The sequence below is a fragment of the Aquila chrysaetos genome, chromosome 3 (genome assembly GCF_900496995.4).
Source record: "Aquila chrysaetos chrysaetos chromosome 3, bAquChr1.4, whole genome shotgun sequence".
Lineage (NCBI taxonomy): Eukaryota > Metazoa > Chordata > Aves > Accipitriformes > Accipitridae > Aquila > Aquila chrysaetos.
The window spans coordinates 43243406-43257555 of record NC_044006.1 but is presented as its reverse complement, the minus strand read 5'-3'; the positions used below and the strand labels follow the sequence as shown (position 1 = coordinate 43257555).

The following is a 14150-nucleotide window of genomic DNA, read 5'->3' as shown; positions in this document are numbered from 1 at the left end:
GAATTTCTTAAATACAGCAGCATCATTTCTGGGTCAGTAGGTTACAGGGCTGCAAAATGCTGGAAGCCAGGAGACTGCTCTGGTGAGCTATTACTATATCCTTGCCCTTGTTCTTGAACCCCTCCCAAGGCACAGCAAAGGTGGGATACAGGAATATACATAAACCTTTCTTCTGACCCAGTGTTGCTGGGTTTATGTTCTTTATGCACAAACTGAGCGAATGGATTAAAAAAAAAGAATCATCGAGGCCACTTAAAGTTAACATTTTTCTATTCCTTTGGCTACCACAAACAAGAGCTCATAACATTTCTCCTATTATTGCCTGAGGAACAACTCATTTATGCATTTCTTTCAATTCTTTTCAAATTATACGACTGGCAAGTCTGAAGAGACAATCCCTGCTAATGACATCTTCTTTCAAGGCAGGTAACTGAAATTAGTTCAGAACTTCTCCAAGAGCAGGACAGAAGTAACTAGTTTCTTAATCACATCAATTTTACAACACTTGAAGGGCATCTTCATTTATAAAAGCATGTAGCTTTACTAGCAGCTTCATTGCACTATACCAGCTACTAGGAAGACAATTAACTCTATCCCAGCTGAAACCAGGACATTCAAATATGCCAACAAACAGCGTACTGACATCTGATTTCATTGGGAATTTTTGGGGTGCACACTCCCAGCTTCTTCCCCAGAAGACCCAACACTGGTAAGAACTACTGGTTCCTCATTTCACAGAGAAAAACTAAAGTGAGCAAGATTTAAGATATCAGGCACCATGAATAATTAATTAGGAAAGACTAAGTTTACATGCAAAAGACACAGAAAAGCTACGTCAATAGCTTTGACAGGAATAAGAGTACATTTTTCTTATTAAAAACGTATATTCTTTCATAGGTCAAAAAAACACACTTTGGGACTTCCATTACAACTTGCTAAACTGAGGTTGCATTCAAAATGGAAAGTTTTCAGAAGCTACAACTTTCACCATTAGTCCCTTGGCAGTTTGTATTTTATGCTATTAGAGTACCAGTGAGAATCAAGATCATGCGATTACATGTGAAATGAAGAAAGCAGCAGTGTGTTGATGCTGCTTATTTCACTTCTGGGCTGTCTCACTTGAGGGTGGTTTGAACAATGGGTTAATTTATCATTGTGTTTAAGGAAATTTAGCCAGCAATGGCATGCAGCCTAAGTTCTATCTGCAGAGATGCAATACCATTCCCAGACATGTTTCCCCTCCTGTGCATGCAGGTCACAGACTTCCAGAGATTCCACATCCAGCTTAAGTTCCAGTAATAATACTATAATGAATAACAGTTGGGCTCAGAGGATGGTACTCCACCTGGCCACACTCTACCTGGAGGCCAGTAAGAAATGGTTTGTCCCAGGGCCTGTCCTGCTTAACATCTTTGTCAATGACCTGGAGGAGGTGGTGCAGCACCCCCTCCTCAAATTTGAGGATGAGACCAAACCAAGGGGAACAATCAACATGCACGAGGGCAGGGCTGCCACCCAGAGAGACCTAGGCAGGGTAGAGGAATCGGCCAACAGCAACATGATGAAATTTAACAAGGATGAATGCAAAGTCCTGCACTAGGGAAGGAATAATCCCCTGCACATTGGTACAGGCTATGGACTGCCTGGTTGGAGCACAGGTCTGCTGAAGAGACCATGCAGGGTGTTAGTGGACAGCATGCTGATCATGAGCCAGGTCTGTGTCCTGGCAGCAAAGAAGGTCAACAACAGCCTGGGCTGTATTAACAGGAGCACAGGCAATGGATGGAGGAAAGTTGATGAATGCTGAGTAAAAGGGGATAATCAATCACGTGTAGATATTGCATCCAGTTTTGGGACCTCCAGTACAAGAAAGACAGAGTACCTGGAATGAGTTCAGTGAAGGGCCACCAGGATGGTTGGGGACTGGAGTACCTCTCCAGTGAGGAGAGGCTGAGGGAATTGGGCTTGTTGAGCCCAAGAAAAGACAACTTTGATGGGAGCGTAGCAGCAGCCTGCCCCAGACATCATTGAGAACATAGAGCCAGGCTCTTCCCAGAGGTGCAGGGTGGGAGGACAAGAGACAACAGGCTTAAATTGACACAACAGATGTCCTTACCAGGTATAAGGAAAACAATTCTCGCTAATAGAATAATTAATCCTTAGACCTGGTCACCCAGAGAGGTTGCACAAACTGCATTCCTAGAGGTTTCCAAGACTGGGCAAGACCCTAAGCAGTGTGGTTTCAATTCAGTACAGACCCTGCTTTGAGAGAAAGTTGGACTATAGACCTCCTGAGGTCCCTTCCAACCTGAATGGTTTTGTAATTCTATGAAAGGACATGTCACAACATTGGATAAAGAGGTTGCACCATGATTAAAGTGACTCCTTAAGTAAAAATTATAGCTAAGGGGTGCAAGACTTTGGCAGCTGAGCCCTTGAACAAAGGTCTTCACAGACACCTTTCTAGAACTGCAAATAAAAAGTAAGATTTGGTGGCTGGTTTCCCAAAAAGTGTTTTGAATCAAGCAAGCCTTGTGTGTCTTAAGATTTGTCAAGTTTTAGAGTCACTGTTAGTGACAGGGTAAACAAGTAACCATATTATTCTAGCCTTGTGAGCAACACATTGTTCTAACAGTGCCAAGCAACCCCATGGTGACATGCCAAAATTCTTGCACACTAACAGCTGTTTTAAGTATTGGAACATTTCTGAAAAAGTTAAGGGATTGCAGGTTGTGCCTTCCGTTATCCTCGAAGATCAAAAACTAGTCATGAAAACAGAATTTTTCTCGTCTCAGTCACAGGACAATGGAACAAATTTGGATGGGGGGAAAAGTTTGGATCAGTTGCACTGATTAAATAGTCACACTGAATCACTTTTTTTTTTTTTTAAAAACCATTCACTTAAATATTTCTCCCACTGAATGTTGGAAGGAAAATAAGATATAGACCCATAAATCCAGTCTCCAGACGTAAACATTCTGCATGTCTTAGTTGGGATGGCCACATTTAACACTTAAACCTCACTGGTTTTCTGTGCTTTGACATTAGAGCCCATTGCAGCCAAAAGCAGTCCATACTCCAACACAGAGATCTAGACAACTCACCGAGTCACAAATCTGTGCAACTCAGATGAGACAAGAAATTAAAAGTCTCAGGTCCAAGTTGATGCTTCCCTCCACTCCTTGTCCTGCCCCCTCCACAGCAGGGTTAACCAACAGCTTGCAAACCATGCCCTGAAGTCACTGCAGCTTACTACTCGGCACATTGAGAGAAGCCAGCAGTTATTCCACCTTGCTTAATATTCTGGTCAAAAGGCTGTGGCATTTCAGCATCTTCTTCAAAAGTTGCTCAGCCAACCTTCCTGCCTCTGCCATACAAGTCAAAGTGGCTGCCTGAACAACCACCCAACACCACGTTTCCTGCAGCAGGAGCCCAAAATCTTCCACTTCCTATTCTTTCAACTTATCACCTTGGCCACCTGGAGGAAGAGAAGCAAGTTTCACACCTCTAAACTGTGTCAGTCGAGCCAGCTCTGACCTGGTGAGTCTTCTCGTTTCTTTGACACAGAGTACTAACATTATGTCTAGTTCTTGTGGTTGGAAGACCACCTTCCGTATCTTCTAGGTGCTTAGCACAACAGAGCCCTGACCTCCCCTCTAACATCTCTATTCCTTATTTAAGCTACTGCAATACAAATTTCCTAAAGAAAAATATTGTGTTAACTAATGCAATGCTACATTTCTAAGCCTACAGCTATAATAAAACCACAGCAAAGTATCTTCAGTGGGGGCACCTGGGATATTAACTCTTAAATGGGGGCAGACATTTGATAAAAACATCACTATCAACTATTTTTAATACAATCCTGATTTATTTAAGTAAAAAACACTGTAGTCCAATTCTCAAAGAAAATTACTTCCCACATTAGATTTTTTCCCTTGTTTATAACAACTATAAGACAATTATCAGCACCGCTATAGCCAACACACTCATATGAATAAATCATTCTGAGTGAGAAATATGCCTATTGGATGTTTATCCAAGGACCTTCACTCCCACACCCTATATTTTAAACACCTGCAAAAGGTGTTTATTACCTCACATATACCTGTAAATATCACCTCCTATAATTAAGCCAGGCAATTAAAATCCCAACATAAGCCAGTATGCTGTCTTAAGGGCAAAATTGGGTGGTCTGCCACAGACACAGTCACTTTCCTGTATCAGATTGCCTCACCTGCTGCTAAGCCCAGCTACATGGTGGTAAACATGTGCAGGTCAGGCAAAATAGTTAATTCAGAGTGTGGGGCCCAGGTCAGATAGCAGAAAGGAAAGAAGGCCATCCTCTCTTTCCCCTTTGGCAGGAGAGGAGCAAAGGCAGCACACCCCCACCACACCCCCACACCCCCCCCCCATGCTCCCCTGGATATAGATCCAAGACCAGGAGGAGGCAGTGCTGCCCAAGTGCTCTGCATTGCCTCAGGGGCTGCTCTATCCTGTAGTTCTGGAATCAAAATAACCAGGTGATCAACATTCAACCTTTCTCTGATGTGCATAATTCTTGATAAATCTTTCAAGTTTCTCATTATAACAGAATTAACACTCTATGGAGGGGGGGAATCTTTCTTCAGAAGGCTTTTGACACTGCCCCCTGCAACAGACTCATAAGGTAAACAGTCAACACTACAACAGCAGGTAAGAAGTTGACCTTGTGAGCAGTGCCAGGTGACACTGGCAAAATAAAGCGCTCTGTTTCCTAGGATTTGCAGGGACCACCACATCTAACATTGTACCAGGTTTGTGTTTATTAAATTTGAAGATGGCACAAGGCTGAAATGGAGTGCAAACATACCAGAGGACAAGATAAGAGCTCAAAGTGATCTTAAACTACAGAAACTACTCTGGAGAAGCTTCATGGGACATTACCAGGTGAGAGACTTAAGAACAATCAATTGCCTAGAAATAAGAGTCCTGAGAAGATATTGAAAGACCTTAAACTCTCTCCTTAACCCTCCCTAAACAGCATAGGTCTTCAAATACGTAAAAGACTGCTGCAGAGAACAGATGAACATGTTCTCCATTCTCCTGCTGAGTAGGACTAGTAGTAATTGGCAAAAAGTACAGCTTAGCGCCTGATGTAGCACACTGAGGAGGAAACAGAAAACAGAGATCCCTACCAGATATTCCCACACCTAGCAGGCAGCAGCAGACAATTTGTGCATGCTTAGCATTCTGCTAGCATTTTTATAGCTATATGTTATTTTTATAGCACTACATTAAGTTAGGATTCTTGGAGGAGGCTTGAGGTGAAAGATCATATTTCAATACATTTTAAACCTCTTTACTGTTGATTCATCTTTCTTCTAGAATTCTTTTCATTGTAGCTCAGCTCATTCCTACATATCCCCTTTACATCTTGCTTTATGAGAAATATCTGCTTTGTATAATCCCAATTTATTCTTAATTGCAATGGTTTCATGTTTTTCTCTTCCTTTCTTAAAATCCACAAGTTCCCCACCTGTCCTCTCCATATCCTTGGTATTCTAGAATAAGCTGCATCATAAGCAGGTATCATTCAGCAAGATTAGTTTTGACACTGCATCTCTAGATTAAAAAAACCCAACCAACCAACAACCAACCCACCCCACACAGCTTAGCTGTTTTAATCAAAGCAGTGACACAAGCTACTACAGATCCTCAGGACAAACAGTTAAATGCACTGTAAGAAGATTTACTAACATTTACTCACAATCAGAATCAGTCTCGATTCTTTTAAAGAAACTGAAAGTTGTCTTATAAAATATGCAGATGGGTGGAGATGGCTCAAACCTTTCTTGCATTGACAGAAATCTCAATGCAGAACCTGCACTCACATTGCAACTCTGATCCAGAATTCCTTTTCCCTTACTACTTCTGCTTGGAGAATCTAAAACAGCAGAGGTCTCAGCATAACTACGAGACTTCATTTTTCACTTCCGCCAAAAAGTGAGGAAAAGCAAACCCTGTTTAGTAACATGCTTTTGCCTTTGGAAGAGCTAAATCAGACCTCCCTTCCCACACATTTCTGTCCCTGAAAGCAACCTGCAAGTCTCTCAGCAAATCTAGGAATACACATTCACAATGTTTTTCTTGCTTCTCTGCTCACTCAACAGGTTCACACTCCACAGGCTGGGCTTTTAGTATACCTTTTTTGTTACAAAGTTCATCAACACTGTATCTGTTTATCTGTTTATCTGCTCCATACAAACCACTAAGGAAATAAGCCCACAGAAGATAAGTGGGAACTCTTCAACAGCTACCTTCCTGCTGAGCCAGCAAGTGCTGTTTCTGGCACCATCTGTGTCCTGAAAGTCTGTTCTCTAGCGCTTTATTCACTAAACATGGAAAAAATATTTGGAAAGAAAATCTCTTGAAGCATCTTCTACACTGAAGAAGCTAGTTTTAAAATGTTTTAGAAGAAAGAAAAAAAAAGTGACATTTCACATAACAATTCCTTCTCAAAAGAACTCTACTTAGATCCCCATCATGTTGAAACAGAAACAACCTCTAGGTGCTTCAGTTTTAAATCACCACACCTAGACCTTCTCCTAGAAGGCATATCGTTTTGTCTTGCAAATACACCTCCAGTGCTGAACACTCACAAGTTAAGTGAGAGAACACTTGAAGTTACAAATTAGGAGTCAAAACAGTATGTTACAGACTGTGGTTCAGGAAGGAGTAAGAGAGATCGATTTACTTTTCTGCAAAGACCATAGAGCAAGGGTGCTTGTTTCCAATGAGAGAGATGAGACTGGTATGTGTGGAGAATGGGAAAAGGTGGTGTGCCAAATCCTTCACTTGTCATGATTCTTAGCATCAATCTAGACTTTGTATTTGATGGGGGGTGGGGCAATTATACCCACCTACTATCACTAAAAAAGGTGCACTAATTTTTGAGTGTTTACTTCACCAAAAAAACTTTGTAACAAGTGAAACTGATTTATTTAAAAAATAAAATCTGATCATGCACATGTCCCTCAAATTACTAAATTGATACAATAACCTCATATGCAATTTATATGCAAGCAGAAAAAAAGGAAGAAGATGTATTCCAGAAGTGATGATGCTTTTATGGAACATGGGCACTGATCCAGTGTCCTCAAACCCAGACAGTCTAGTGAGGGAAGGGGGAAAAATGCAAACGACCTCCTGGATGAGTAGAGAACATGATCCTGGATAAGCCCATACCAGTCCAGACTCCAATTTCAGTCTGAGGCAAGTCCTAAATTTTCTTAGTTCAGACAGAGATGCTGCCTTCCCTCCACCTCCAGTTTCTCCTAGCTGGGCAAGGAGTACCCAACCCACAGGTACAGAAACCTGCAGAACCTTGCCAAAAATCTTCTTGTGAAGTTCAAATTAATTGCCAGGCAAGTTTTGTACAAACTTAACCTTGAATGCCTTGGAATACATTAGAATTTTATCTTTTACAGCTGCGCTTTTAGAGCAAGCTCTTCAGGATAGCAACCTTGTGGTTTTGTTTCAATGTAGTAACTCAGCAGATTATAGCAGGTCACTATCCACCTTTCTTCTACCACTTAGGCCTGAATATGGTCTAAAAAGGTTATCTTACCTATTTACTTATACCATGATGGTCTGATAAGTACACAGTGAACTCTTACATTACCCAGAGGAAACAACTACAAGTCCAATTGCTATGGCTGGTTATAAGAGTCAGTATTTTGTTGTTGTCAGTAACTTAAACCCATGTGAAAGAGAAAACTAGTTGCAATATTTTTCTCCAAAAAGGCAGCCAGAAAAGCAAATGGTTAACCTGAATTTGCATACTTGGTTTATGAAAATCTTATTAATAAATGCTTGTTACTCTGTGGCCATTTACACCCACTGTTTATTTCCCAATCGGTATGAAATAACTATGGGTCAAGTGTCCTACCTCACATGAGTCTTCAGGATATCCACTTTATTCCAAGGGGAGGTCAAGGTTTCCTTAAGACTAAAGTTCAATGCTTTCTCTCTTCCATGGTACTAAAGGCACTAGATTTTACTAAATAGGCACAGGTGCCTCTTAGAAAGGTAAGATACACCAGTGAAACAGTTTCAAGGTTTTCACAGGAAACTCATTTACTCTGGCATTTCATGAATCTTAAGAGCCAGCTCACATCTGCATGGAGAACAAAGCACCTATATCAACAATGGGGCACCTTCCTCAGCTGATGTATTGCAAAACTTTCTCAGTTCAGATTAAGCTTCAATTTATTCCCTGAACGTTTTTCTGGTTTTGAAAACCAGGCAATACTGTTCTCTGAGGTGCTCAGGAGTGGGAGCTACTACCAAACTCTGTTACACTTCACACTACAAACACTCCAGCTACATTCCCCTGTGGGACCAGCATCCTTACCGCTCTTCCACACCTGCTTTCTCCAAACCCAACAAGCTGCATTTGAGAACATTACGGATGCCTTCCTTATAATAAGAGGTTCTGTGGGCGATTTGTTACGAGCCAAGGACCATGTCTGTTGGGTGTGGGTGTGCACAGAGACACTTGCTGGGTCCCAGTCCCACACAGCCCGGGACTTACAGGTACCACTGTGTGACACACTGGCTACAAGAACAGCTATGAAGCACCAAACTAGAGGCACACACACTGACTGCTAGGGGCATACCTGTAGGCTTACCATGTAAAATGCTTGTTTTCTATAAAGAACAAAATTAGAACAATGCAATTATTTCAACAGAGCTTAAGAAAATACTTTTGCAAAGAATGACACGGTAACCTTCGTAATAATGGTTACACTGGGAAAAAAATTTCACAAGAACATTAATCTTTCTTCCATTCTTTTCACATATCCCTATGTCACTGTAAAAAGAAAGGTGTTGCCGAGTACTAAGCGTGTTTTGTATTTCAATATCAAACATACATGAAGGCTGATAGACTGAACTAACCTAGAGACCTCTTTCAGCACTTGTTTTTAGTTTGGTTTTAAGGATTTCACACCCATTAGAAGTCAGTCTTGATGCAAGCAATTAACGAAGGAGTGATGAGGCAAGCAGATTGGCACAGAGGGACTATATGAAAATTTCAGTAAAATTGCTCCAGCTGCCACACATGTGTGCACACACACCATCCCCTCAGAAAACCTTATGCAAGAACATTGGCTTCAATATAAATCCCTGTCTGTATATACATACTTTTACACTCTCTACCAAGAAACTGGTTGCAAGAAAGACTTGTCTTAAGGAAGAATCATCCAAAACTTTCTTACAGAGCTCAAAGGAAGTTTTTGCAAGGTCTTTTAGCACCAAAAAAAAAAAAAGATACCAGAGCCCAAGGTAAGCTTGACATAAGAATTCCCTGATGAATTTAATCACCTGTTGCTGTATTTTGTCATCAGCACTCTTTTGAGGACATACAAAACTTACCTGCTCAGTGCAGAATTGACAGACCACCAGCACTTACAAAGAAAAACTTAAGGAAGTTTGTGGACAAACCATACTTGGCAAGCAGCCCTGATGTTGCAAGAGAACGCAAAAGTATTGTAGAAGTTATTTTGGGGCTTTATCCCTCTAAATTCTGCACTCAGACAAAGGGTCAAGTCTGTACAAGCAACTTCGGGGCATCTATGCAAGGTTGAGATGATGTTAATAGGGACAATTTTAACTCTTCCTTGGGAACTTTAGGAAGACAAAATGTTTCGAAAAGGTGGGGCAGAGGGAACATCTGTCTGAGACCAGATGTCACCACAGAAACTGCAGCAATGGAGAAGGAAAGGGAAACAATTTAAAAATCAGGAAGCAGATGGGAAACAGGGTAGATACTGCTTGTAAATTGCAGGTAATAGCTACGTACGTGGAAGAAGGTACAAGGAGGTAGAAGCATTTTTATGTACTCTGCTCAACAGTGCTTACATCCACGTTTATTCGTATTTTTCCAAATCATATGCTTCTGCTCTGATACTCACTATTCCTACACAAAATCCTCAGAGGAAGTTTGTACCGAAAAATAAGTTAATCCTCAAACCAGTCACCCTCAACCATTTCTGTTACTACTCTTCCCAAAAGTTTGACAAAAAAGCAGTTATGAATTTGAAATAAAACATTATCGGGTGGATACAATTCAACTGAGGGGAGCACAAGGTTTGGGAAATGCAGAGGAAATGTTTATATGGACAGCACACACCAGAAGGACAGACTGAAGCAACGAGAGGTGGTGTGTGCTGATATCTTACAGAAAACCTGTGTTTGACAGCCTAGGTTGGACAGAGCAATGCTTCCATTTTGCTCCAAAGCTAGGAAGCAATCAGGCAGTGCAAAGAAAGAAGTAGCTGCAGATGGAAAAATCAGATGAAGAAGTCAGACCAAACCTGCTCAGAGAGCAACGCTACTGGAGCTTTATCCTCAAACCCTCCACCCTCTAATCTCCCTCAGGCAAAAGGATGACTTACCACTAGTAAAATGTGAAAACAACATTTTAAACACATAGGAGGTAGAAAAACAATAATGAAAACAGATCCGTTCTCACAGTAGCCCATCTACTGCAAAAATTATAACACTATTTGTGGAGTGTAAACAGCAAGTATACAATATATTGGTGAGAGCCAATAACCGTAATAGCATGAGCAAACAATTTGCTATAATGCCACCACTATAGAGGAGCAAGGAAAAACAAAAACAAACAAAAAAAACCCCAAACAAACAAAAAAAAAATCTAAAAGGATCAGCATTAAATTTCTGCTTTTGTAAAGTTTCTGGCCAAGTATTTAAATATGAACTTGTATTAAGTTTACTGAACTCATACACCAGACACCAGCAAGGTCCAAAACGGACGAGCTTTCAGTCAAAGAGAGTGACTGCATCAGGAAGTCAGCATTCACCAAAGAATCCATTTCAACATTTTTTATGGTTAACTCGGAGAGCAGAAATGAAGGCAGTTATCTGAATTGCTTAGAAGGCTCTATTGTTCCCTCTTCCAAAGGATTTTTCCCCAGAACAGAATGGGTGGTGTGTGCAAAGCAAATGAAAGGTGGGGGAAGGGGAAAAGTCTTGTGGATAAAGAGAGAAACAGAAACACAGTTTTAAGCACAGATAATTTTTAAAGTAACTTCCTACCTCCCACTGCAAGTGAGGCGGGATATTTCTGATCTGAAGCTTCCGACTCCTGCAGATAAATAAAATAGTTTGTAAAAAAACAGAAAGAAAACATTATTGTAAGATAGACTATACATAGCAGTGTCGTACATTTAAGCATCTGTCATACTAAGAGGGGCAAAACTAAATACACAACTCGAAAAACCCAACAGATCGCTGGGGGGGGAATGTCAGGTCAAAACCATTTCAAGTCCAAAGAGCTGTTACAGAAATACTTGTTACACATTTGACAGCTGTTACATTTCATGAAGTCTCTGCTTTTCTTGAAGATTATTTCTATTTCAGTTTTAAGGCCTTCGGTATCTAACTCTCTCCATTATAAATGGGTGTGATAATCCTATGTATTTGTACTGGGTTCCCCTCTACACAATTTAAGAATTTTTTTTTTTTTAATTCACCAAGAGGATACTTCAGGATTCTACACCCCTTCAAGAAAGAGAATATAAATTTGAATACATACATTTGCTTCGATATTAAGTTTTTCATTAGCCTAATGATGGACTATTTTCTAACATTTATATGGCTGACATTCTCCATCCCTGATCAGGAGAATGTGGTAAGAATCAGTAAATTCATTGTATTTTCACCCCAAATTTACATCAGTTTTCACTTATCTTGTAAACAAAACATTCACTTTGAAGTGCTACTGCAAAGCTTGGCAGTGTGCTGGCTGCCTTCACAGCCAAGTCCTTTGTCTCCTCCCTTCCCCCAAAGTGAGAGAACAAATAAATGCCAGAGATGCCACAAAACCCTTGGGATTTACAAGAATGTGTAGATTAACACAGTTTCAGCTGGGCTCAGGTAGAGCATGCTGGTGGGGTCAGTCTGGCTAGGCAGGGAAGATCTGGGGAAGGGAGAGGGGCCAACACAGAGCGGTCTAGCTTTGAAGGTCTCAACTACATTTTGGTTCACCAAAGCAGCTAAAATAAGTGTCTTGTGTTCAAACACTCAAGTTTTACTTAGTGTTTTAATTGCTCAATACTGACTTCTCACAGAAAAACACTGCATTTTAAGGACTTTTTATAACAGAAGTTTGTTAAACTTACACAAGCCAGTAAAATCTTGCAACAAAACAAGTTTTAGAGATGTTCCTGTCTAGTAATAAAATAGAAAGCTTTCATTTTCCCCCACACATCCTTTGAAAATGCACTCCTTTCCCTAACACCAACACCACCACCCACCCACACAGGCCTGCAGTGCGTGTTTTACATCTTGAAATGCTCTTCTCAACAGGCTTTGTTCAGGGCGCAAACGGAGCTTACAGCACAAAGCCACCTTGCCCAAACTTCTCCTCACACAGAGGCGTCACAACCCAACACTACGGCAACCACGAGATCAAGCAACAAGCACGCTTCCTCCAGAAAAGATGATCGGGTCTCGGTTGTGCAGCATTTCTCAGCTGGTTTCACTCCCTCTCAAGCAAGTAAGAGCTGATTTCAGCATTTGATCATATAAAGAGGCGAAGAAGGGAGAATGAAAACCCAAACCACACACAACTCTGTTTAAGCTTTCATCTCCAATAAAGCAAAGAAAGAGTCAGGAGCTGCTTCACTCTAATAAGGCGGGGGGGGGGGGGGGGGGGGGGGATTTCCTTGAAGTCTGCAAAGATTTCCTTAAACTGGAATCTCAGCTAGCGATACTGCTACAAAACAATCACCCTACAGTAATGATACACTGCTCTGAAATATCAAAATAATCTCACACAGCAACCTGAAACTTGAAAGCTGGGTCCTAAAGTAGAACATAAAAGGGGATCTTCATTCAATATTAAAAATACTGAGAAATTTTAATGCAGAAAAGTCCCAAACAACAAAATTGGCAGCCAATACACTGTTCAATGTGCTTCAAACTGTGTCATGCCATTAGTCTCTCACACTTGTAGATTCAAATTAAAATTCATGAGAGTTTTGTAGCAAGGAGTGTCACTCGCAGAAGGATCCGAGTATGCAACAGCTCAGCCAACACACCAACAGGTCTCACCCCAGCTCCACACCAAGCTAGATAACAAATGCTCACACTGAGCACTGAATATCCACTGGTGAGAAGGAGAGGGAGAAAAAGTCCTTTCCAGAAGCATGTATACAAGTTTCACACACACAACTACCACCTCACATTTCATTTCAGAAGAAAGACCTACATATCTTCTCCTTTACTACCCAAAACTTGAAAGGTGGACCAAATAAAAGGCAATCTCTATGTTTACTCAACAAAGGACATAACACAAGGTTTGGAGGCTTTTTTTCTTCCCAGATGACTTCGAGGAACTGAAAAGTTTGATGCAATTTAAAACTTTGCCAGCCAACGTTTGTATTACAGAAATAACTTGAACATCCTGAAAGGGGGGAGGAGGAGGAGGAAGGGAGAGTAGCAAGGAAGAAATGCCACCTTAAAACAACCAGTTCCTCTACCCCATTCATAAAGAGCCAAAGGAAACGGCAAGCCAAGTACACAACGGGTACAGTCCTGCTGTGCACCTCAATTTATGGCAATAGTGAGACACCTATTGTACAAAACTGAAAGGTCACTTCAAAAATACAAGAATAGCTATATGAATCATTTAATTTGAAACTATTTACACCTTCATCAGTTGCTTGGCTGCACTGCAAGTAATTTTAACTTGTCACCCAATGCACTAGTTTGAAGTCTGGTCTTTACCGATGCATGTGAAAATTTAATTTTTTTTTTTTTTTACATTATTGCTGTATCACAATTAGCAATAGGAAAAAAAAAAAAAAATAAAGCTTTGCATGGCCAAGAGATGAATCGCACAGAACCAGTGTAAGATAAAAGATCACAAACACCTTTGAGACTTCTACATTTCAGTTACTATCAAGCTCCTATTAAAAAAAAAAATCTAAATATATTTCTTAAAATTACATAAAAACACACAAAGCTTGTAACCTCTTTCCCCCTCTGCCCTTCTCCCCACACAGAAAGAACAGATAGAAATGACAGAGATGTTTCTGTGTTCCCAGGACCAGAATGAGCACTGACCTAGCAGCGAGCAG

General features: G+C 40.8%; 1 protein-coding gene across 1 annotated transcript in view; it reads right to left on the bottom strand.

Annotated features, from left to right (window-relative positions):
- The window catches only part of IGF2BP3 (insulin like growth factor 2 mRNA binding protein 3), a 119712-nt gene that overhangs the window by 82648 nt on the left and 22914 nt on the right, over positions 1-14150 (bottom strand). The window contains exon 4 of the mRNA XM_030008290.2: positions 11104-11152. Coding sequence (XP_029864150.1) covers positions 11104-11152 — 49 coding nt within the window. The remainder of the gene's footprint in view (positions 1-11103; positions 11153-14150) is intronic.